The following is a 23824-nucleotide window of genomic DNA, read 5'->3' as shown; positions in this document are numbered from 1 at the left end:
TTGACTTTTTGGAAAATTGTAGCTGCAGTGTGGACTTCCTTCAAGAAATTGCTTTTAATCATTTAGCTAGAGCCAATTAAGTTCTTATTAAATAAATCTAGGGCACATTTCGTGAAGTTATAACAGTTTTAAGCAAATATATCGTGACAGTGTCCCTTTAACTCCCCTTTATCCTGTCTTGCCTGTGTACATCTGCTCACTCTGACGAGAGTGTGTGGCTGTACAGTACACAGGCTAAAAACAAAAAACAAACAAACAGATACCATGTTCAGAAACTAAATACTTAAACTATATACCCTATTCTAGGTGAAACACCCTAAAACTATACCTGTTCAACAGAACGTCTTCTCCTAAGTGAAAGCTGTCCTCGTGACTTCATCATCCCCAAGTTTCTTCTTGCCCTCCGTCAAACATGTCGGCAAATTGCACTGTTAATTATTGTTTTATCAAGTTATCCATAGGAAACAGTGAAACGGTAAGTGTTTGTAATGTAAACTGTTTGAGGAATTACTTCAAGATATAAGATTGCGACTAAGGAAACCAAGAGCGACAAACCAATTAGGAGTAATCCGGTACGTGTTATGAGCTATATTCGCCGATCGACCTTGTGTTGACCAAAATGAAGAGGCCTGGCAATAATTTAAAAACAGAAACAATACTAAATTACCAAGTGTGATAAAAGAGTTCTCTCTATAGATGGAACACGTTCGCGGTAAGCCGTGACATTTCTCTCAACCAGGAGTCTTTAAAGTAAGTGCAACGCAGCTGGAAGTGAATCATTTGGACTGAGCTTACGGAAGATACGAAATGGGGAATACTTTACTAACAAGGCACTTTGGTTGACCCGGCGAGCACTGTACAGGCAGCAACATTATGGATAAAAAAAGACGAGATGACATGAACAGATCTAATGTTACTTGTTGATGAAGTATAAATTTCTGTTTCTTTTTCTGTTAAGGAATTACATTAAATACATTTGATTGCTTGGATGAGAAATGATCGTTCAATAAAGAAAAATATTTTTCTGCGTTTGACTAGTCTGTGTTTTTGTAGGCTGCGCTCTATTAGTCTGTGTTTTGCAAGTCCACGTTTGACAAGTCCAGTCCAGTCCAGTCTATCAAATTTTGCTCACACGATGACGTCATCTCCCTTCCAGTGTCCTCTTCCAAACAGTTTCGTTGTCGATTGTAGTAGATTCGGTCGCGACTGATTTCGTAGAGCTATTTGAGGCTAAAGGAATCTGTAATTTACCGAAATAAGTTTATTGTGTGGAATATGGAGGATCTACAGCCAATCTCTGATACGGAGCAAGCTGCTTTCTGCCTAGAATTGGCGAAGCGGCTTAACATGTTTCGAAGACAAGATCATTTATGCGACGTAACTTTGGTGACGAAAGATGGCAAAGAATTCAAAGCTCATAGAAATGTGCTTTCCGCAGCAAGCCCGTTGTTCTCCAAACTTCTTCAGAGCGACATGAAAGAGAATCGAGAAGGGATTGTTCGGTTTGAAGAGATCTCGGGTGTTGTAATGGAAGATGTTTTGGAGTTCATCTACACAGGAACTGTCGAGGTAACTCAAGAGAATTCTAAGGATCTTATCGCTGCAGCGAACTATCTTCTCATTCCGAGCTTGAAAACAGTCTCCGGGCGATTTCTGGAACGACAAATGTCTGAATCAAACTGCATTTCAACATTTTATTTCGCTGAGAAATACCAGTGTGACGAACTTATAAGTAAGAGCAGGAACTTCGTCCACGCAAATTTTGCTTCTGTATCAGAAATGGATGAATTCTTGAACTTGGAACTTAAGGAAGTCGAGAGTTGGATTTCAAGTGACAAAATTTCTATCGCAGTTGAAGAAGATGTGTTAAAAATCGTATTAAAGTGGATCGAACAAAACAAAAGCGAGCGAAAAGGAATGTTTGAACAATTGTTTCGTCACATGCGACTGGCTTCCCTATCGTGTGACTTTTTAATCGATGTCGTGACAAATGAACTCGTGCAAGAAAACTCTAGTTGTTTATGGCTGGTCTTAGATGCTATAAGGCTGATGGCTTTTCCAGTGGAAGCAAATCTTTCGCAGTTGCCGAGAAAAGGGCTTGATACCCGCGCCATTGTTACTTGTGGAGGGAAATACACTTTCTGTTATCTCCCAGAGAAAGATGGGTGGGTGCGTTTAGCAGACGGGTTGTTAGAGAGAACATATCTAACTAAGATGATAAACTACCGTGATCAGTTGTACGCCTTTCCATTTGCTGTTAAGGGAGAGAGGTATGATTCCGTTGTTAATGGTTGGTGTACTTTGGACTTGTCCACCACAAGTTGTACTAAGGTGGCTGTCGTCAGAGGCGAAGTCTATGCCATAGAAGTCAACACATCAACTAAAAAATCCACAATCAAAAGAGACAAGGTCGAGCGGTGTTCATGGCAGACGGTTTTGTCATCTCACGAGGGTTGCAGGGACTATTCTTGTGTTGTTGCTGCTGGCAATCATCTGTATGTTTGTGGCGGGTTCCTGGCAGGGGAGTGCTTTTCGAAGGCTGAGAGATTCGACACTGTAGAAAACAAATGGGAGGAAATTGCAAACTTACAAGAAAAGAGAGAGCGTGCTTTTGGTGTGGCAACTGAAGGAAAGATTTTCTTAGCGGGAGGAATCGTGGACAGATTTTGGTCGACAACATGCGAAATGTACAATATTTCTACTGACGAATGGCAGTTTATCGGAAGTTTGAATGTTTCTCGTGCACATGGCACTATGATGTGTCTGAAGGGAACACTTTATGTGCTGGGTGGCACAAATGGCTTTGTGGGAAGTCAATTGAGTGTTGAATGCTATGACCCTACAGAGGACAAGTGGATCGTGAAGACAACCATACCAGTGAAAATGATCGCCGAAGACAATAAAGATTCATTCACCGGCTGTGTACTGAAACTCTCTAAAGGAGTACTAGACAAACTTGATGTTATTAAAGAATAGTAAGAAGAAGAGTAAGGATTAGGATCATAGTTCTGCAGATGTTATGATTGATGATTGACCATTTTATTTTTACATTTTACTTGAAAGTTTCATTTCAATTGCCCCATTTCTCGCGACTAACGTTCCGTAAAATTGATGAATATATTTACGTAATATCAACTATGTTTTAGCAATTATATGTAGTTAAAAGTCACCTAAATCTCACAAAAATCTTTCGGTAACTATATATCAAGTTGGAATCAACAAAACGAAAACTGAAATTGTTTGGTGTTTACCTACCGAGATATCAGTGATATTTAGTGTGCGTCAGCTCAATATAAGAAGAAAAGAGCAAGCTATTTTTTCAAAGCAAGAGTTTTCGTTCAAAATATCACTTGTCATGGCCAGAGCCTTCACTTTTACGGTCAGCGGCAGGGGACGAGCGAGGGCTCTGGAATCAGGCGATTGGCTTTAATATATACAGTTGACTCCCATGAACTCAAACCTTCATGGGAAATTGTAAAAGGTTCCAGATGGCGGGAGTCCATTTATCGGGAGTTGAGAACAAATGACCGCAAATAAGGAAAAAACGTTGTTTAATGTTTTTCTATACATGCAGTGATTTTAATCAAAAGTAATTACAGAATAGAGAAGTCAAGTGAAAATAAACCAATACATCTCTACATTAGTGTATAAATCGGAACGTAACGTAATGTGAAAAATATAACAAAGGAAGGCAGCAGGCCCGGGAGAAGTCCAGGAACTGTGAACTGTACAGGTTTTTTAAAGATAACAATACTGGGCTACTGGTACTAAGCTCATGCGATTTACATTTTCTAAGTTGATGCGATTTCTTTTTTCTATTCATGTAATGTGCATTGTAATCAAATTCAATTATACAGTAAAGGGAAGTAGAGGGAAAATGAAACAATACATTTCTTAATTTCGTATTAACTGAACTGACTCGTTTTGTGTAATGTAAAAGAAATGAGAAAGTTCACACGGCTGCTGCAAAATAAATTTAATGTTTTGGACTACAGTACACTGCTTGTTTTGAGTTGTCACGTATTGACAGACATGGTTCGTGTTATCGAGGGTAAAATTATCTTGAAGATGACCTGAAGGGAAACGAAAATTACTTCGAGTTAGCGGGAGGTTCGAGTTACCGAGGGTAACTGAATTATAGTAAACGTCTGACGGAAATCCAGGGGAAATCGGTTTTGGTTCGAGTTAGCGCGAGGTTCGAGTTAGCAAGAGTTCGAGTTATAGGGAGTCGACTGCATTAAAATTCAGCTTAACACAATAGACCTCAGTACGAGGCTCTGGGGAATAAACCCCACAAACTCTGTAGCTATTCCCCAGAGCCTCGTAGTGAGGTCTATTGTTTTTGGCTGAATGTTAATATATCACAGTTTGCAGAGAAATTAATATAGTGCAGGAGTTAAATTATCTCTGGTCATGCCCAGAGCTCTTAGAAGCCAAAATGTTGTCGATACCAGATAAACTAAAGCTTGAGTGTTTCTCAAGCTGATGGGCGGCAAAGAAGATGCATTTGTGTGTAAAATGCTTGAAACGTGGATGAAAATCGTCTGAACGAAGAACTATAACGCGCAATCCCAAGTAAAATTTGCAACTTGTCCAACGCGCTGAGAATGATTGTCTGAATGCGATTATTTCATTGATCTCTGTTTTAATAATTTTGTAATTAGGAGAGGACAAGAGAACACGATGATCGTCTCCTGGTGCAGGAGATTTGAATTTCTTTTCTGCAAATTCATCGAACAGAGAGTTTGACGAATTAGGACTGAGGATTCATTTAGTTATTCATTCCTTTTAAATAAGCTGGAGCACATGAAAGGGATATTAACACAGTCTAATAACACAGTCTAATAACATGGTCTCCACCAAAAAAGTCAATGAAAATGTAAATTTTGTGAGCAGATAAATAAGAAAACATGTAAAAGTACTCTAAAGGAAAGTTGACGAGCCTTATCGTTAATAAGTTTGAATGCCCTAACCCTAAACGCTACCAGAATCTCGTTTTGTGGGTATCACATAAATTCATTTTCTCCCCCAGCGAGGTAGCAATTCTTTGTGACAAGTCCTTCCGGTCGTAGTTTATTTCAGTTTATTCCCTGAAATTAAAAAGTATCAAAATAATTTTAACAGTGATCATTTTAGATTTTAAAATACCTATCAGTACTAAGATACGAATTGAACCCCTTGAAGATATGACGATAACTCCCGTCCAGCTGTCATTTGGACCCCCGCCCCAACATTTACCACATTTAGGCCATCAAAATATGAGAGTACCCTCCCCTCCCAAAGTGAAAGCTCTCATCATGACTTCTTCCCTGTGTCTCCTCTTGTGCTCCGTCAAACATGTACGCAAAGTGCACTGTTAACTATTGTTTTGAAAAGCTAATGTGAAAAGCGCAAACTATCCTGTGTCAGGGGAAGAAAAAGAGTGAGAGAGTTAATCCCCCATATTGATACCGGTCTTATCCCTTTAAGTTATTTTTAGACATAATATCTCGTCCCCCGGTACCTATGTGTGCCTCGTCCTTGGTTTCAGCAAATTGCCCGAATGATTATGCCCAAAGCGCACTGTTAGTGATTATTTTGCTAGTTTTCTATAGAAAAATTTATAGTGATTAAAACGATTATGGTGGTGAAATGTATCATGTTATAAGATTGCGATAAGGAAGGCCAATAGCAGCGAACCAATTAGGGATGATTCGTTACGTGTTATGAGGTATATGGTTCCTGGATATTAACTGTAATTCTTACTTCGCTAATCGACCGTCTGATGACAGAATGAACAAGTCTGGCAAAAATGTAATAACAGTAATAATACTAAATTACTTTTCCTGATAAAAAGTTCCCTTTATAGAGGAAACACGCACGCCGTAAACCGTGGGAGTCTGGAAACCAAGTGCAAAGCACCTGGAAATCAGACATTTGGACTGAACTTACGGAAGACATGGAATGGGGAATACTTTACTGACAAAGCACTTTGGTTGACCCGGCGAGCACTGTACAGGTAGCAGGATTATGGATCAAAAAATTAAAGACGAGATGATATGTACAGATCTAATGTTACTTATTGATTAAGTATATGTTTCTGTTTCTTTTTCTGTTGGGAATGATATGAAATAAATTTAATTCTTTGAATGAGAAATGATCGTTTCAATGAAGATATTTTTATCTTCCAGTTAGTACGCGCGCTGTGATTGGTCAATTTAGTGGGCCGTACTCTACTTAACGGCCCGCTAAAATTTAAAGCTGTTTTTGTTGCCAAAATGTTTCTTGATTTATCATAATGGCCAAGTGCTCATTACTTTTTTAGCAAGGAAAAGTTGAAAACTTTGTTGTACATCTGAAATTGTGTATAAAAACCTGCTGATGACTTAAGAATCACTTAACAATGATTTTAAATTGACTCGTCTTGCTTTCGAGGTGCGTCAGAAATTTGACGCCGTTCAGCGTCTCCTGGCGTGAATAGAAATCGTTCCCGAACCCGTCAGACACACAGTAGAGATATAATAAATATCTTACTAACCTCGTTTTCTCCTTCTATTCTATAAGTAACGGATCCTCGGTTTTCTCCGTCGATTTTTAAGGCCTGAGCGCTTCGCCCTCGGGCCATAAATCGATGGGGAAAAAAACTCGGTCCGTAACTTACAGTACGTCCCTCGAACTCGGTTAGTAAGAGGTATATATTTTACTGCGTTGTATGAGTCCTTGTTTTGCAGGTTCTCGATTTACTAGTCCCAGTTCTGTTTTTTTTCTAGGCTGCGTTCTACAATTCCAAGTCTGTGCTTTCCAAGTCCTTTTTTGACAAATCCAGTCCAGTCCAGTCCAGTCCAGTCCAGTCCAGTCCAGTCCAGTCCAGTCCAGTCCAGTCTAGTCCAGTCTAGTCCAGTCTTTTCACTCATTTATGATGACGTCATCTCCTTCCCATTGTCCTTTTCCTCTTCCGCACAGGAAGACTTTCGCTTTCGACAGCAGTCGGTCGTGATTTCGAAGAGCTAGCATTTGAGGCCATCTAAACGGTTCTAAAGAAATCTGTATTTCACGGAACTAAGTTTATTTTTTGGAATATGGAAGATCTACAGCCAATCTGTGATGCGGAACAAGCTGCATTCTGTGTGGAATTAGCGAAGCGACTTAACGTGCAACGAAGACAAGATCATTTATGCGACGTAACTTTGGTGACGAAAGATGACAAAGAATTCAAAGCTCATAGAAATGTGCTTTCCGCAGCAAGCCCGTTCTTCTGCAAGCTTCTTCAGAGCGACATGAAAGAGAATCGGGAAGGGATTGTTCGTTTTGAAGAGATTTCGGGTGTTGTAATGGAAAATGTTTTGGAGTTCATCTACACAGGAACTGTCGAGGTAACTCAAGAGAATTCCGAGGATCTTGTCGCTGCAGCGAACTATTTTCTAATTCCGGGCTTGAAAACAGTTTCCGGGCGATTTCTAGAACGGCAAATGTCCAAATCAAATTGCATTTCAACATTTTATTTTGCTGAGATATACCAGTGTGACGAACTGATCACCAACACCAGAAAGTTCATCCACGCGAACTTTGCATCCGTGGCAGAAATGGAGGAATTCTTAAACTTGGAAGCTAAAGAAGTCGAGAGGTGGATTTCAAGTGACGACATTTCTGTTGCAGTTGAAGCAGATGTTTTTGAAATCGTATTGAAGTGGATCGAGCGAAACAAAAGCGAGCGAAAGGCATCGTTTGAAAAATTGTTTGGTCACGTGCGACTGGCTTTCCTATCGCGTGACTTTTTATTCGATGTCGTGACGAACGAACTTGTGCGAGAGAACTTGCACTGTTTAAAGTTGATTTCAGATGCAGTAAAGCTGAGTGGCTTTACAAGTGAAAAAAACCTGCGGCAGTCGCCGAGAAAAGGGCTTGAAACCCGCGCCATTGTTGCTTGTGGAGGGAAATACACTTTCTGTTATCTCCCAGAGAAAGACGAGTGGAAGCGTTTAGCAGACGGGCTGACAGCGAGAAACCAGGGAACTAAGATGATAAGCTATGGTGATCAGTTGTACTCCTTCAGTTTAACCCTCCCATTTCCGAAGGCAGAGAGATATGATCCCGTTTTCAATGGCTGGTCTAGTTTGGACTTGTCAAGGTCTGGTGAGGTGGCTGTCGTTAGAGGCGAAATCTATGCTGTAGAGGTCGACATATCCAAGAAAAAATCGACTATCAAAAGATACAATGTCGAGCGGTTCTCATGGCAGACGATGTTGTCCTCTCGTGAGGGCTGCAGGGAAAATTCTTGTGTTATTGCGGCTGGCAATCATCTGTATGTTTGTGGCGGAAACCTGGGAGTGGAGTGCCTTTCGAAGGCTGAGAGATTCGACACTGTAGCAAACAAATGGGAGGAAATCGCTAACATGCAACAATCGAGAGGGAGGGCCTTTGGTGTGGCAACTGAAGGGAAGATTTTTGTAGCCGGAGGGAGGGAGACGTCGAGGTTCAGGTTCCATGTATCGTATTTGAGAACTTGTGAAATGTACAATATTTCAACTAACGAATGGCAGTTTATTGAAAGTTTGAAAGTTCCTCGCGAAGATGGCAGTATGGTGTGTCTGAAGGGAGCACTCTATGTGCTGGGTGGCACATGTAACTATGGGGGAAGTGGCTTGATTGTTGAATGCTATGACCCTACAGAGGACAAGTGGATCGAGAAGACAACCATACCAGTGGAAATGATCTCCGAAGACAATAAAGACACATTCACCGGCTGTGTTCTGAAACTCTCCAAAGGAGTACTAGACAAACTCCATGTTGTCAAGAAATAGTTCTGCTGATGTTTAGTACTATTGTGATTGAAATGACTCTTCCTTTTAAACTAACTGGACTTCGAAAATAGTAGCTAACTCTCGATTTTCAGATTTTGTGGTAAACGAGATGCCTGGGGAAAGTGAGGAAAAAAACCACAAGAGCGGGTTTTGGATTCGCATATAGAAGAGATTGGAAAGGTTTTAGAATACAAGTAAATTTTCTGCATGTAAAAGTCCAAGGGGGTCATGTCGGGGGCGGTTTGTCTAGGGGCGTAAAGACTGGTATTCAAAGAGTCGTAAAAGAAGAATAAGACTATCATGTGCCAAGGAAACAACATTTTTATTGATGAACTCAAATAGAGTGGATTGTAATAATTATTGTTCTTAGAATTAACAGGTAAAAAAATCAGTGGCTAAGTTCTTATAAGTTGTTTAAAAGTAACTCAACACTATACAATATTTAGAATGCACAAAGTGAAACAGTGAAGTAACCTCTGTTAATTTGCAAGGTATCCTTTAACTATGTTGTAACTGACGTGGTATTCAAAACATTAATGTAAGGATGGCATTGAAATTGTATTTTTTTTTTTTAATGTTGCTTTTGGGCGATAATAAAATTATTGTTTCAGTACATTAACACGAGTGGATATCGCCCAAGTACTCATGTTCGCATGAGAGAGATAAATTAATAGTAAAGGAATACAAATTAACAACAACGGTTAAGGAACAACTGCATACAATATTAATGGTGGGTAGTACTATTAACCCATTCGTGTGGTTTTGTTTGCCATAAATGCTTATCCCTACCCTCCAATATATTTTGTCGAAGTTTCTTAATTGATGAAGTTGTTTATAGTATTATAGATCATTTGTGCTTAAAGGCCAGTTAAAAGCATTGCGGATTGCCGAACTCTTGACAACATTTTTCAAATGCGTCACTCGATAGTTGTCAAACAAAGACCTCAGGTCATCCACCGTCTCTCTTCCAAAATTTCGAACAGTGCGTGAAACATCGAATAGTTGTTTACAAACATACGATTTACGCATTTCTCGAAAGCTGTGCCTGATTACGTGGGTAAAATAGAAAGAAAACATTATCAACTTACCAAAATTCGCCGTCACTCGCCACTTCGCTTCTGACCTAAGCTCAGCAAAGTAAGTGGCTTGTTTCACTTGTTTGTCGTCTTTCCAGCGGTATGACAGCCAAAGCATTTCCGAGCGTTTGAGGATATTTATCGCAGACCATATTTGGAAGATCGGATTTATCCGTATCGTAATCGTTGACGATCGTAGAGACCCGTCCAAAGTCGTAGAATAGGCCGACTACCGAAAACAACTCGTGCTACATCGAGATGTAATTGACGGTAAATCGATTGTGTTTTTCGTGATCTGATTGGCTCCCGAAGCTTCTATTGTTACATTATAACATGACCACAAAGAGGATGCCGGTATCTAGGATACGGCATCCACAAAAATGGTAAAAAAGCCAAGCGGGCAAATAAAAAATTCAGATGTTAAAAATCGGGCGAAAAGTTAGAAAACTTGTGAAAGAAAAATCATAAACGCTTGAACCACAGCGCTGCTACAATTTAGAGTTTTCCCTTTTATGGAATACAAACTGTATACATGTGTGTTAAAACAAACCTTGAAAGAGCGAGAAATTGCAGAGTAGCTACGAAATACTCTCGTAAAGCAGACTTAATTTTCGTTGGAATGTTAGTTACAGTTATATTCTTGCTAACCGAACATAACTTTACAATTCATTTGTAATGAATTAAATAGTGTTCAGGTATTGATTTACATGTCTATAGCGGCCGATCGCCTACAAATGCTGGGGAATTAACTGAAAGAACTGGCTACACTCTAGCTGATCGACGTATACGAGATATGTTAATCTTAGCTTTTAAAGTTGTCAACAACCTTCTTCCTACATATTTAAGTGACTTGTTTACTATTCGTGAGAACATTAAGAATCTAAGGGGCACCAACAAGCTTATCATCCCTAAAGCTAACACCACCCGTTATGGGACTAAGTTCGTGGCCCACACTGCTTCAAAAGCTTGGAATTCACTTCCGGATACACTACGTTGTATGAAGACACTTAAAGATTTTAAGATTGCGTTAGATCTATTGTAAATTTACATATGTAAACCAGTCTTAGCTATTATATATTTATATCTTTTAATTTTTCAATTTCAATTTTCTGTCGTTTAAAGTTATTTTTCTCGGTAAATTATCATAATCTTGCTAGAGGCCTAATCAGCCTCATCAACGCGAGTTGAAATAAAGTTATCTATCTATCCAGCCAGCCAGCCAGCCAGCCAGCCAGCCAGCTATCTAATCCATTAAATAGTGTTCAGGTATCGGTTTACATTTATTCGGCAATCAAAGCCCACAGAGATATCCACACACTGAACGAAAGTAGACAAAAACCTGTAGTTAAGGAATGACCCCTGCCTGGCAGGTAACCAATCCTTTCGCTTTTGTCACAAACGCTGCTTAGCAACAGATCACTTCCTTACTTTAATGACCCTGGTTACAGGCTCTTGCCCACAAACGATTTACCGGTCGGCTATGGTCAGGGGGAGGGTGGGGATAGGTAGCAGTTTAAGGTTCCGGTCAGTTCTCATCAGTTTGGCATAGAAACGAGGCAAAGGGGTCACGGGCAAGATAGGTTGTTTTTGATCAGTTTCATGTATTTATAAGTCATAAACAGTGACGTGCTCGAGCCAGATATCCAACGGTCAAGCGGAACAGAGTGAAATCTGGGTACGAGATTAGTCGCGTGCAAGTTCAAAAACTTTATAAATAACAGTTGTCTGTAAATGTGTAAGCAAGTTTCCAGCTTGCTATAACAGGCAATGTATTCCATTAGTTAATGGGTTTAGATCACAGTATTTTTTTAAAACTGTTGGTTACACTTTGTAAAGGAAAGTGATGTATTTTTAAGACACCGGGCCGAGACTGGTGTAGTTATTTTCCAAGAGACTGGATCAGCAGTCTGTTAATGTCCTCCAGCTGTTCTGACACATTTTGCTTCAAGGGGCGATAGTCACTCTCCATGCTTTTAGAAGCAATAACTGGGGACTGTTAAGGAGTGGTATACAAAACAGCAAGATGCAATTTTTAAAGTTACTGTTAAGGCAAAGTTACTACTCAATAGCTTTCATTTGAATGGCCACACACTAGGGCTTTATCCACAGACCTGAAAGTTTGAACCATCTTTTACAGCATAATAACAGTACCACACGAAAGTACTGATCAATGGCTTTCATTTGAATGGTCGCACACTAAGGTTTTACTCACAGACTTAAAAGTTTGAACCACCTTGTACAGCATAATAAACAGTACCACATGAAAGTGCTGCTCAATAGCTTTCATTTGAAGGGTCACACACTAGGGTTTCATCCCAGAGCTAAGAGTTAAACGACACCAATTGAGTCAAGGACTTACCCTGGAGTGAAAGGAGTAAATATCATGATGATAGTTATTAGAAATAAAAGGATACACTCTTTCATGACGAAGTTATTTTGTTCGTGATCTTGCCACTTTCTCTCTAAGTTTCCAAGCTGTGGTTGAAATGCGACAAAGAGAGTCCATCAAAAGACCGTACAGAACAGTAAAAGACTTGGAACTTATCTTTCCTTTAAAAAATAACAACAGTTAAGTGTAATAGTAGCAATACCTGTGAATGTGTCTCATTTTCCATCAGCTTACTCTTTGTGACATCGTAGAGTGAAGACAGCCTCTGAACGTCTGAGCAGAACAAATAGGAAACAATCAATGGATCAGTCAGTGAGTAAGAGAGACAGTCAGTGAGGCAGTGAGTCAGTGAGTCAGTGAGTCAGTCAGTGGGTCAGTCAGTGAGTCACTGGGTGAGTGAGTGGGTGAGTCACTGAGTCAGTCAGTCAGTCAGTCAGTCAGTCGGTCGGTCGGTCGGTCGGTCAGTCAGTCAGTCAGTCGATCAGTCGGTCAGTCGGTCAGTCGGTCTTTCAGTCAATTACTTACGTTTCTTGAACGTTTCTTTCCTTGCGGACAATGTCTTCTTTTCTCCATGCAAACGCTACCGATAGAACAAAATGTTATAAGCTTATGTTTTAAACTACTGACAAAAAACCTTGGCTCGATTACCAGCCTCTGTCCGAGATCGGAGCCCGCACTCCAAAAGGAACATAGACTAGACACGAATGAGCGGCGGAAAGACAATTTCAGTGACACGACAGGGCTGTAAAGAATAAAAAAAAAAACTCGACTGGTACGAGAATATAGAAAGGAATACCGAAAACTATAAAGAATGGTGAGCAGTTCATAGAAAATGAGATAAAACAGGATAGAACGATTATCAATCATTGCTGATGCTTTACATTCAACTTCAGGTGCTCTATGAAGAATATGTTTAGGTAATCGTATAAATGCGATTGCAATAGGCCCCTTGCAGCTGGGGTCACGTGACCAAATTTTTCCTAAAAAATTTTTGTACTATGGGCTATAACTTAAAGAATGCCAGAAATGGAAAGAGCGCATCGAAAATACCAAAATGGCCAAGTTTGAGGCCCCAGGAAAAAACGAGTAAGTTTATACCACAGTTTGAATTTTCGGAAAATTTAGAGGATTCGTATGGAAAATGTTGCTGGAGAGCAAGGCCTTGCTCTCCAGCAACATTTTTCCATACAAATCTTGTTACTCTTTCAAAAATTCAGACCATCATAAAAACTCATTCTCTGATGATGGGGGCCTCAAACTGGGCCATTTTGATATTTTAGACATGCTTTTTCCATTTCTGGCATTCGTTAAGTTATAGCCCATAATTTTATGAAAAGTAGGTCACGTGATGGCTTAGCTGCAAAGGGCCTATTAAGCATTTGCATTACGAGAGATATTTGAAAATTCTCTCAAAATTACACGAGCCCTAAGGCGAGTGCAATTTGAAAGAATTTCCAAATGTTACGAGTAGTGTAAATCCTTAATTGCAAGAGCCTTCAGTCGATCACGTATTTATTATATTACTGGGAAAATCACGAAAGCGCTCGCGTTAATTTGCACTGCTGTACGAATTAAAACTTAACGATAAACTTGCCTGCTGTCAGTCAATCATAATGAAGTAATTTTCTCAGTTATAAAATGACGTTTATTATAAGGCACTTCTTATGTTGGGGTGACTCCCTACGGACTTTCTATGCATCATAATGTTACCGTTTTCTTCTGTTCAGACTGTTCTCTCAGAGTATCCAAATCACTGTACGTCTCAAGTTCCTAAGGAAAAAAACAAACACTTCCCCAATTAAGAGATCTGTTCATTTTGTAATACATATCAAACAGAGCATGACGGCAAGATTTTTTGAGCTGTACTGTTTTTTTAATAGTACAATTTCCTCGAATTTCGATTTGCATACGAAAGTTATGTTAGCAAAACAACTATAAACAACAAATAACAACAAAATTTACCTGGGTCATTGTCTGGATCCTTTCTTTCAGTGATTCAAGCTCTGACGTTATTTTCGTCTCAAGCTGTTTTCAAAATGTAAAGCAAGATTATCATATCACAGAATTATCATGGCCACAACTTTGAAAGGTGAAATGGCAAAAGACATAAGACAAATCGTAATTACAAGGGTTAGAGCGGTGTTCATTTGAGTGTCGAAAAGTGATTGGTTTTGCATTATTACGCTACATGATTGGTTAAAAAAACTCGCGCCACTTTTTCATCCAATCAGAAGTAAAACTAAACCCAAAACCAATCGTGACTTGCTCGCGCACTTTTTCCCGCGCTTCGCGTCAGCTTCACATTTTTACGTCAAGTTTTGATTGGTTCACTGTACTGTCTGTGTCCTTTGTAATTGGCTAGAGTAATTACTTTGGTTTTGATTTTACGACTCTAAATTGAAAACCGCTCTAAAACCCAATCTTAACAGTATAGTTTTGTTAAAATTAAACTGCACTGTACTATCGTCGGAAACGTGAATTTAGCAAGCAATCGTGACTGCAATTATGGTGCTATTATAAGGATTTATATGGGTATAAACACGATGCTGTTGCTCCTAGACGAACATGGGGACCCCTCATTTTTATTTCAAAATTTAAGTTCCTATAATATAAACAATCAATAGGCAAAGTTTCACAAAAATCTCAGTGCAGGTTCTATTTCAGTGGAATGACCTTAAATCATGGATAGTAGAAGACTCTTTACTATCCATGCTCAAATTGAAAACGTCGGGCAGACGTTTTCAAACCCTGAATGCCTTCGTCTCAAAGAAAATAGCTACACAAACTAATTACCATTTTTTTTCCCTTCAGCAATTCACTTTATGTTTTCACCTTTAATAGTGTTCTAGACTTTTGAGTACGAGCGCAGGTACATGAACATGTGATAATGTTAGCACCGTTTTGAGGATGTAATACAACAAAATCTCTGTTAATGATTTCTAAGTGTCGGATGAGTACCATCTACTTATAAGGATTTTTGATTTTTTTCGGCTCAACACCTTAAAAGGTGTCACGGAAACTCTAATGCCTGGTTTTAACTACGACATGAGCACAAGCACGAAAATAAGCATACCTTATTTTCAGTTCCACACAGTAACGCGTCCTCACTTGACATACCCACAAGCACAAGAAAAGCAAACATTTTTGAATTGCTTGTGTTTGTGCTAATGCTTGTGTTCTGCGCATCATCACTACCGTCTGCTTGTGCTTATGTTTGTGCTGTGGGTGTTCACGTTATGCTTGTGCTTGTGTTTGTGCTTATCTCTTAGTGAAAACCAGCCTGGACAGCTATCATAAACAATGACATGCGCATGACAGCTCTATTAACAAAAAGCTTCCAACCTGTTCTACTTTCTCCAGGTCCATTTGAAGACGGGTGTGCTCTAACGGTTACAGAAAGAAAACATACAAGTTAGCGTTGAATCTCAGAACTGAAGTTGAAGAAGTTTTACAATTCCACTTGTTAATTTGAGGGACCATTCACTGTATTGAGTCCAATGGGCTGTTGAGGGATCTACTGAGCCCAAGCCTTTGCGTTATAGTGGGTTTACAGGCTGGAATGTACGAAGTCGAAGAAAAACAAATGACGATTGCCTCTGACTTTGTACCTGACTGGCTAAGAGATCATGTCTTTACTTATTACCTCTGATTGGCAAGACAACATTGTAGGTGTTTTTACAAACCAATCGAAAGAGCTACACAAATGCAAACTCTGAGAGAAGGACCTCCTTTTACTCAAGATGCCTCGTTATTCTGGGGTGAATTTGTTCCGGAGAGCACAAACTTCATCAACTCTCATCTCAAATTATTCTTCGTTACACATTCAAACACCCTGGTAATATGGAAACTTTCTTTGGTCTCTACATTAACATCCAAGTTTCAAAAACTTTTTAATAATGTGCTCCAGTCCTTACCTGAGCCTAAACTGGCCGCAGTAGACTGGGACTTGTGCATCTGTGTTTCCTTAAAGCTCAAGTCATCCTATGTGGTGAGTTGGAAAGAAAAGACACTACTGTATATAATAAATTTACAAATAAATTTTCAAATTCGTCCGGCGTAGTGTGGACCAGACATAGGCTGTCTTTTTGCACTATTATATAAAATGAAAGACAAAAAAACTGTACCTTCATGCGTTGAAGTTCAGCTGGACTGGGTAGGTGCTTGGTTCGTATCATTCCCTATGAAATATTTGTTAGGAACCAGGTAAATATTCAAGTCTTGCACTAACCCTAAGTGAACTTAGATACGTGCACACTTGAAGACAAAAGTTGTGTTGGAATGGATTCAACACAGAAAGGAATACAAAAAGGAACAAAACAAAAACAACAACAGACCTATGAAACAACAACAACAACAATAATAAAAACAATAGCAGCTTACAAGTTTCACTCATACCAAATGAATAAACAATTATAATAAGAGAGAACATATTAAAACACTAGAAGTGCTGAACAAGATTGAAAACGCAGTTAAGGAACTTGCAAGGCGGAAAACGACAACACAGAAATACACAAAATAGACACGGAAGATGTCGGTAAGGAAATGACAGAAGCAAACCACAATAGCAATGCCAAAAAATGAACCTGAAGTTAAATGGCCAGCGAAACAGAAGGAAAAGCTTTGTCTTTTTCTGTCTATAGTGTCCGGAGACCGTCCTCAAGGAATGAAAACTTTACAATGAAAAGAAGAAAAAACGTCAGCTTTAAAGGAAAAGCCGAGTGACGGCTGGAATCACGTGGGAATAAGACCGAATTTCTTGCTCTGGAGAGGGACAATGTGTTTAACCAGGAACACGCCCTATGGTCCACAGAGAAGTGAAGAGGATATCGAGACAAACTTACCCTGCTCATGTACTCGAGACGGTTCACAATGCTGTTCTCTAACTGTTGTTTCCTCGCCTGTGGAAGACAAAAAATAACTTACATCAATGCGAAGAAAATATAGACAAAATTTTGCCAAAAAACTTGACTTTGTTACAATCATATTGACTACATTATGGCGCGTTCAGAAATCGCTAGGATCCACCAAAACCGGCCGTTTTTTAATTCTTGTGATATTTATGGATAAGACACGATAAAGCTGTTATGCAACTGTGGACAAACCTGCTCATTCGCTTTGACTTCTTCAAAGGTGTCTAGAAAATCTGAAAGAAAGATAAATATCAGTGAATAGACTATACAACATTTCAGCATATTCTTACGTTGAAAATACTGATTTTCCCCTCCCTTTCAACGAAAACATCACTTAGTTTGTTTAATCTCCAATATTCAAAACGATCACGAGAGTAGTAAGGCAGAACCAAAACAATTCCGAATTATTCTTGATCTAAGGTAGCTCTTACTCCTCACCCACTCTTCCTAACTTTTATACGCCCAGGGGGGTGGGGGGAAGGGAGGGAGTGACTCCCATGTGACAAGGTCGGGGATGCTGGTCGCAAAATTTGAATTAAACCCCTGAAGAATACCAACGTGAGCGTGGCTTAGCCGCTTTAGCTTTATTTGATCCCTAATAGATACCATTTTTAAACGGACGTGATAGCGTCTTTTTCATCATTTCTTCAAGGAGCACCCTAAAGGATATCTTTACCGCTAAAGATAGTGGCGTTTGGTCCTGAACACTCTAAGCGAGACCGAGTTAAACCCCTACCAAGACGACGAGCATCTCCGACCTTTTAACATGGAAGATTCCCCTGGGGGGGGGGGGGGGGTTAACAATCTCTGCAGGACGTACCATCCATTGTTTCTTCTCGCTTCTTCAATTCCTTGTACTTGACGTTTCGTTCACCTGAAAACAGAGGACAATCTCATTAGTGACTACTCTAAACTAACAAGTATGCACGCGATATGGGAAGAAAGAAAACTACACTTTCATCTTGGCTTCATCTTGCTTACAGCCTGTAAAAGCCAGAGAGTTTTTCACTCGCTTCCCCGAAAATAACACACAGAGGCAAACTACATTTGCAGATACCAATAATCGTACAGCCAGTGGTAAAGTGACTACGTACAGCTTTTAAGTACATGTTGACATCAGGGCCTAAGGAATGAAAAGTGTAAATAAACATATAACTACACATTGTTTCAAACAAACAAAGGTTAATTACCTTGATGTTCTTCAAGATCCATGTCTAGCTGTTGAATTTCACCATTGACTGTTTCAATCTTCTCCCGAAACTCAGCAGTCCTACAGAAAGAAAAACGTTTTATTTCAGCAAGGAAATGATTGGACATGTCATAATAAAACTGTACACAGTGCCTGTATATTTTTCGATCAGCTTCTCAATTTAGTAAGGCTTTATAGTTGTGGTAAAGCTACCAAGAAGTGTTGTTTCAAAACTTCTTTGACCAGGGGTGGGGGTGGGGGTGTCAAAACATCCGAACTATTTTCAATATTGTCTCAGATAAAGCGTTTAAATTACAGTTAGCACCCCAATCCCCTCCCTCTCACCACACACGAACTAGATGTCCAAGTTCCCCCCAGTATAACAGCAACTGGGAGGCTCATCGCATACCATTTGGAGTGTTCTAATCCAAATTTTCATTGTTGATTCATATTACGACAACTCTTGAAGTGAGCTTTCAAACTAAGTCTTTAAGAAACAAAATTTTAATATGTTTTAAATGCCTTGTTTTGCATGTGATATGGCTCTTTGCTGACCAGTGTTACTTAAACCTTTCAGTTTACAAGGGTTTCTATTACTGGTGGTACTTCACTAGCAGAATCAATAGTGACAAAAAGGGGTGGGGGAGCACAGTGCCCTCTAGCCCCTTCCTTTGATCTCCCCTTCTGTTAGGGGTACATATGACATTAGGCCACATCTCTGAAAATGGACTCTGGTGCATTAAGATTATTTTTTCACAATTTACAAAGACGAACCTATTTCTTACAGGATTCCTTCTCCCACAAGCACAAGCAATACACATACATGTATGCACCATACATGTATGTACCTGTAGGTCGTTAAAAATTACTAAGGTAGGATCTTTGACCCGTAAAATAAACATACTTGCGCTCCATGCTGGTAATCTCTTGATTATCCTCCTTTACCTGTCAAATATAAAATATGGAAAAGCAAACTTATAGCTAGTAACTCTTTAGCAAAGTTTGTGATAGACCTCTACATGGTTTGGTGCCCATAGCCACTCATAACCCATATTTTGTGATAATAATAATAATTTCAGATCGATTATTAAAAAAAACCTTATTGGCACCATGTTGAAATCATGACCAGCTTCTCTCACTGTGTAGCCAGCCATTCTCTTGCAAGTGGTAAGGACAGCCCTGCAACAGCATTTAGGAATTGATGATGATATTTGGGTTATTGACCAAGCATGAGGCCAAGACGGCTGCATTTTGACCAAGTTCTTTTTCTGCATATCTATGGATCGAGGCGGATCGAGAGGTCCATAAACACGCAAAAAAAAAAAAAAAAAAAAAAAAAAAAGAAAAGAAAAAAAGAAAAAAAAAACTGCTTGGGCAGCCAATCACAGTGCAGGATTCAGTTCATCTTGCCTGCTCACGGAGCTAGCCATGTAATAAAACAGGAAACAAAATATCAGTGACAGGAGTCACCTGTTTCAGAAGTCTTTCTCTTTCTTCTGCAGGAGTTCCTCTGTTCTCCTTCTCCATTTCGTCAATCAAGCTTTGTTTCTTCTCTCCCAGCTCATTTAATTTTTCATACAGAGTCACTGAAAATACAATAGAGGAACACAGGCTCAAATAAACAATTGCAACGTATGTATGTAGTACTGCATAGCAGAGCACGTGATACGCACCACTCTAAAAAGAACAAAGAATTTTATAAAGTAACACAATCAAAATACAATCAATGGACTACAGGTGGCTGAGCAACTATCAGATAACAGGTACATGAACAGCTCAGATCTCGTGCACATTTAAATAAATGCTATCAGTCAGCAATATTTTTCTATAGTTGATTATGCTATTCAAATTGGTTCTAGATAACGTTTAAGTCTGTGGATAAAACCCTCGTGTGTGACCATTCAAATGAAAGCTATTGAGCAGTACTTTCATGTGGCACTGTTTACTATGCTGTACAAAGTGGTCCAAATTTTTTAGTTTGTGGATAAAACCCTACTGTGTGACCATTCAAATAGAAGCTATTGAGCAGTACTTTCATGTGGTACTGTTTATTATCCTGTACGATGTGTCTCTACATGTAAGTCTACATGTGGCTGCTGCTGCAGATTGAATATATTGTGGAGTAGCAACGGTAGAACTTTAAGCATAATTTCCAACAAAACACCATTCATGGCTTCTCTTACCAGCTTCCTGTTTGACTGGGGAGCTGGACACTTCCTGTTGACATAAATCAACAAACACAGAATGATATGGATTAGCAGGGAGAGTTAAAGTTTGACTTAATAAAAGTATTAAACAACTAACTTTGTTTGTATGGTTAAAGTTACATGTAATGCACTCCATTTTAACCTGATAAGCAGTAGTGCTAAAGGTAACCTACATATATGAATGGTTCGGTTCAATTGCAGGCTTGAGTAACACAGTGTATACATTTATCTTTTCCCCCTTTTAAGTTAAAATTTCATGTAATGAGGTACAAGTCATGTACAGTTAGCATAAAAATTACATGCATGTTCTAAAATACATGTACAGTGTATATTCTTAGGTTACATGTTACAGTGTGGATTACAGCTTTCTTGAACAAGAAATTCTACACTGCAACTTGAACTCAAAAAATTAATAAATGTAATCCCTAGAATTTGACGTATGTGTGAGTCCTTATTCAAGTTAATGAACAACATAAGCATGTTTTGTGTTATAGGCAGCTAATTCCCGCACATGCACAAAATAGTTACTCTAGCATACTTACATCTTCAAGGCTCTGGATGCGAGTAGTCAGAGCATCTAACTCCTGCTGTTTCTGTTCAAGCTCCTGTTGAACAAGTCCATGTTGTATTTGTAAGAAAAATGTACACTGTAGTGACACGATAGGAACTTTTTTGAATATTTTTTTCTTTCGAGAATATTGTTATAAATGTATGCTACACACATGTACAGTAAATACTCACCAACTGTAGTGAATTGTTGACATTCTTCAACGTAGCATACTTTGCTTTCTGATCAGGAGGCTACGTAACAAAAACAAAACAGAATAAGATTTTTAAACATAAAAATAAAAAAGCCTGCTTTCACACATGAGGGCTCGACACTAACGGTAGCCAACTAGTCACAGACTAGTAGAAATTTAGTTCTGGCTAGTATGTTTTTGACTTCCACTAGCCACTTTGGGTAGTAAACAAAATGAAATTGGCCAAACAAATATACAAATAGCTAAAAAGAATGGAATTTGATGGAACATTTTACAAAAAATTCAAACTTCTAATTGATAGATTTTCTTCATTTTTTCGCTAAACATAAAAAATTGGTAGAGAAAATAATCCATCAAAAGAAAATAGAGGTCACCAAATGTCCAAGATTGTTAAATCCAGGCAAAGCGCTATAGCGGTGGCCATCTGCTCTACCTGCGTTCATTTTATTACTTAGCACACTCGATACCTAACGTGGTGTGTGAATTTGCATCCGCAGTAAGGATGTGCAGAAACAATTAACGCGAATGTCCTTAACACGGTGCAACATGAACCCACGAAGCACAAATTAACATTTCACAACGCTTCATGGTATAAGCGATATCTTCCTTTGTTGTTAAGTTGTAGTGCCTTGAATCAAGTGACCATACGGTAACTTTCACCTGACTGTTTTCAGTGAAGGGGTGGGTGAAGTGGGCTCATTATTTTTGGAGGGCTCACTACTTTGTCTTTCGGGGGGTTGCTACTTTCAGGATTTATTGGCGGCCACAATTTTTTGATGTTACTTTCAGGGGATTGCTACTTCTGGGGTGTCGTTACTTTCAGAAGTTTACGGTATAAGCTTAAGCTTAGTCCACATATTTGACACTTGTACACAAAGAGGAGGAGGGAGTCTTTTAAATGTTATTTCTGAAGGGGCAACTGCACACGTCGGCACCTTTAATACATTCTGAAGGGGCATGTGTGTTGGCACTTTGATCTTCCCTTCTGGGGGTGAGGTAAAAAGTTAACGTTTCTGAGGGGTAAAATTCAAAGCTCCTCAATAAAAGGAGGGGGGCGGGAGGGGTGCGAATATTAAATGCAATGGCCCATACAAAGATTGCGCGACATGATTCTCGGTTTATGTGCCTCTTAAAAACAGACTTAACTCTGATGGATACACATTCAGCATGTATGTCATATGTCATTATCTATTAAAGTATTTACCTAATCAAACTGTGAGGTAATCACACCGCAAAAACAATTTCCAAGAGAGCTTACCTTCGTCCAGGGACGGTCCTTGTAGGTTGTCAACAAACACGTCTCCACATTCCACCTCTTGGTTCCACCTCTTGGTTCCACCTCTTCCGTACCGAAGAAAGTTAGCTTATGACCCAGATCAAGTAACATCACTGGTTCAAGCCGTTTTGAAACAAAGAACAAACCTTTGAAACTACGACAAGCTCTTTTTCTTGCAAACGTGCCAAAATGGCAGAGACGAACTACACTCGCAAAGATCACTGGGAAATAATAAGAAAGTGAGGGAGTAGGCAGCGGAGCGGAGGGACATGAGTGCAAAACATCGCCCCTGACCACAAACACAAATTTTTCAATTTTACTATGGCGGCCAATTTATTATTCTTTTGTTTGCATGTTTATTAAGACCCTATTAGCCCTCTTTGCCTCATTTCCACATCAAAATTCTTTTGTATTTTTACATGTTGACGAGGCAGAGGGTCCCCAATAGGTTTGGCGGGATGCGGGATTTGGCTTTTTGTGCGTACAGCTGTGTCAGGTTTCAAGTAATGACAGAGTGAATAGTGACGGCTCTGTACTCTGTCAGGTTCTGTTAAATGTATTCATTATCGTTTAGTGTCATAAGACTGTATGAGCTCTTTGAGTCCTCTTGCGATCATTTGTGTAGCCTACGTAGCTTGGCGGTTACGTTTTTAAGTAATTTGAGCGCGATAAGCAAGCGGCGAAGCCGCGATAACGAGTGCTAAAGCCGCGTTAAATAAATCGCAAAGCTACACAGGCATCTGTTCCTTTCCGACATTTTCGACTCTTGCAACTGTAATCTTGACTCCCCGATCCTTTCTAGTTTTTTCAGTCTTTCGACCTTTTCTAGAGCGCTTGTCTTGTTTTTGGCCAGGATGGCCACACTGAGTGGCGGTGATAGTGGTTTGCGACATTATAAATTGCGTCACCATATATTACGAAAACGATGCGCGAGCAGGAATGCCTTCATTCAGAAAGAAACGTTCTGCGGCCAGATTTCAAGGAAAGTGAAGACGCTGAAAGCTTTCAAAGAAACTGTCAAGTGTGTTTACGGGCCATCTCTTGAATATGGCAATGAACAATCTTTTTCTTTCACTGATACGTGAATAAAAGAAAACAAAACAGTAAACCGCTTACAAAAAGAAACGTTACAATCATTTGTGCCTACTTATATGCTACCCATTGAATTCTTTTTTGATCTGTTATGCGATATCTATTTTAAAATGTTTCTGAGTTAATAATTAAACTAACTTTTAA

The 23824-nt window shown here is 39.3% G+C and overlaps 3 protein-coding genes across 3 annotated transcripts; 2 read left to right on the top strand and 1 right to left on the bottom strand.

Annotated features, from left to right (window-relative positions):
• Positions 1 to 988: 988 nt before the first annotated feature.
• LOC149114335 (kelch-like protein 11) lies at positions 989 to 3994 on the top strand. Its single transcript, XM_089286807.1, has one exon. The coding sequence runs from the start codon at positions 1276 to 1278 to the stop codon at positions 2974 to 2976; it is 1701 nt and encodes a 566-aa protein (XP_089142933.1). The 5' UTR covers positions 989 to 1275; the 3' UTR covers positions 2977 to 3994.
• Positions 3995 to 6895: 2901 nt separating this feature from the next.
• LOC149114334 (kelch-like protein 24) lies at positions 6896 to 9393 on the top strand. The gene has a single exon (XM_089286810.1). It carries the CDS (start codon positions 7059 to 7061, stop codon positions 8778 to 8780), a length of 1722 nt encoding a protein of 573 aa, XP_089142936.1. The 5' UTR covers positions 6896 to 7058; the 3' UTR covers positions 8781 to 9393.
• Positions 9394 to 11539: 2146 nt separating this feature from the next.
• Positions 11540 to 22884, bottom strand: LOC110057335 (intraflagellar transport protein 74 homolog). The gene is made up of 19 exons (XM_089286812.1): positions 22571 to 22884; positions 21293 to 21352; positions 21094 to 21156; positions 20528 to 20561; positions 19815 to 19930; positions 19249 to 19289; positions 18346 to 18425; positions 17976 to 18029; positions 17348 to 17388; positions 17087 to 17143; positions 16370 to 16423; positions 16160 to 16226; positions 15588 to 15628; positions 14208 to 14270; positions 13956 to 14015; positions 12771 to 12825; positions 12448 to 12518; positions 12271 to 12331; positions 11540 to 11842 (listed from the first exon to the last, which is right to left on the bottom strand). Exons 1-19 carry the CDS (start codon positions 22697 to 22699, stop codon positions 11736 to 11738), a joined length of 1254 nt encoding a protein of 417 aa, XP_089142938.1. The 5' UTR covers positions 22700 to 22884; the 3' UTR covers positions 11540 to 11735.
• Between the last annotated feature and the right edge of the window lie 940 nt (positions 22885 to 23824).

Source organism: Orbicella faveolata, unplaced genomic scaffold, assembly GCF_042242905.1.
Source record: "Orbicella faveolata isolate gen_17 unplaced genomic scaffold, um_ofav_v1 contig_14, whole genome shotgun sequence".
In the NCBI taxonomy this organism is placed as follows: domain Eukaryota; kingdom Metazoa; phylum Cnidaria; class Anthozoa; order Scleractinia; family Merulinidae; genus Orbicella; species Orbicella faveolata.
Note: the sequence above shows the minus strand (reverse complement) of the source record. Positions and strands in the feature narration are given on the sequence as shown.

Excerpts from the sequence above, each read along its gene's own strand:
- LOC149114335 (XM_089286807.1), top strand. The coding sequence starts at position 1,276 with ATGGAGGATCTACAGCCAATCTCTGATACGGAGCAAGCTGCTTTCTGC.
- LOC149114334 (XM_089286810.1), top strand. The coding sequence starts at position 7,059 with ATGGAAGATCTACAGCCAATCTGTGATGCGGAACAAGCTGCATTCTGT.
- LOC110057335 (XM_089286812.1), bottom strand. The coding sequence starts at position 22,699 with ATGTTACTTGATCTGGGTCATAAGCTAACTTTCTTCGGTACGGAAGAG. Across the intron at positions 21,353-22,570 it reads AGGACCGTCCCTGGACGAAG|CCTCCTGATCAGAAAGCAAA; the intron begins GTAAGCTCTCTT and ends TTTGTTACGTAG. Across the intron at positions 17,144-17,347 it reads AAGTCAAAGCGAATGAGCAG|GCGAGGAAACAACAGTTAGA; the intron begins GTTTGTCCACAG and ends TGTCTTCCACAG.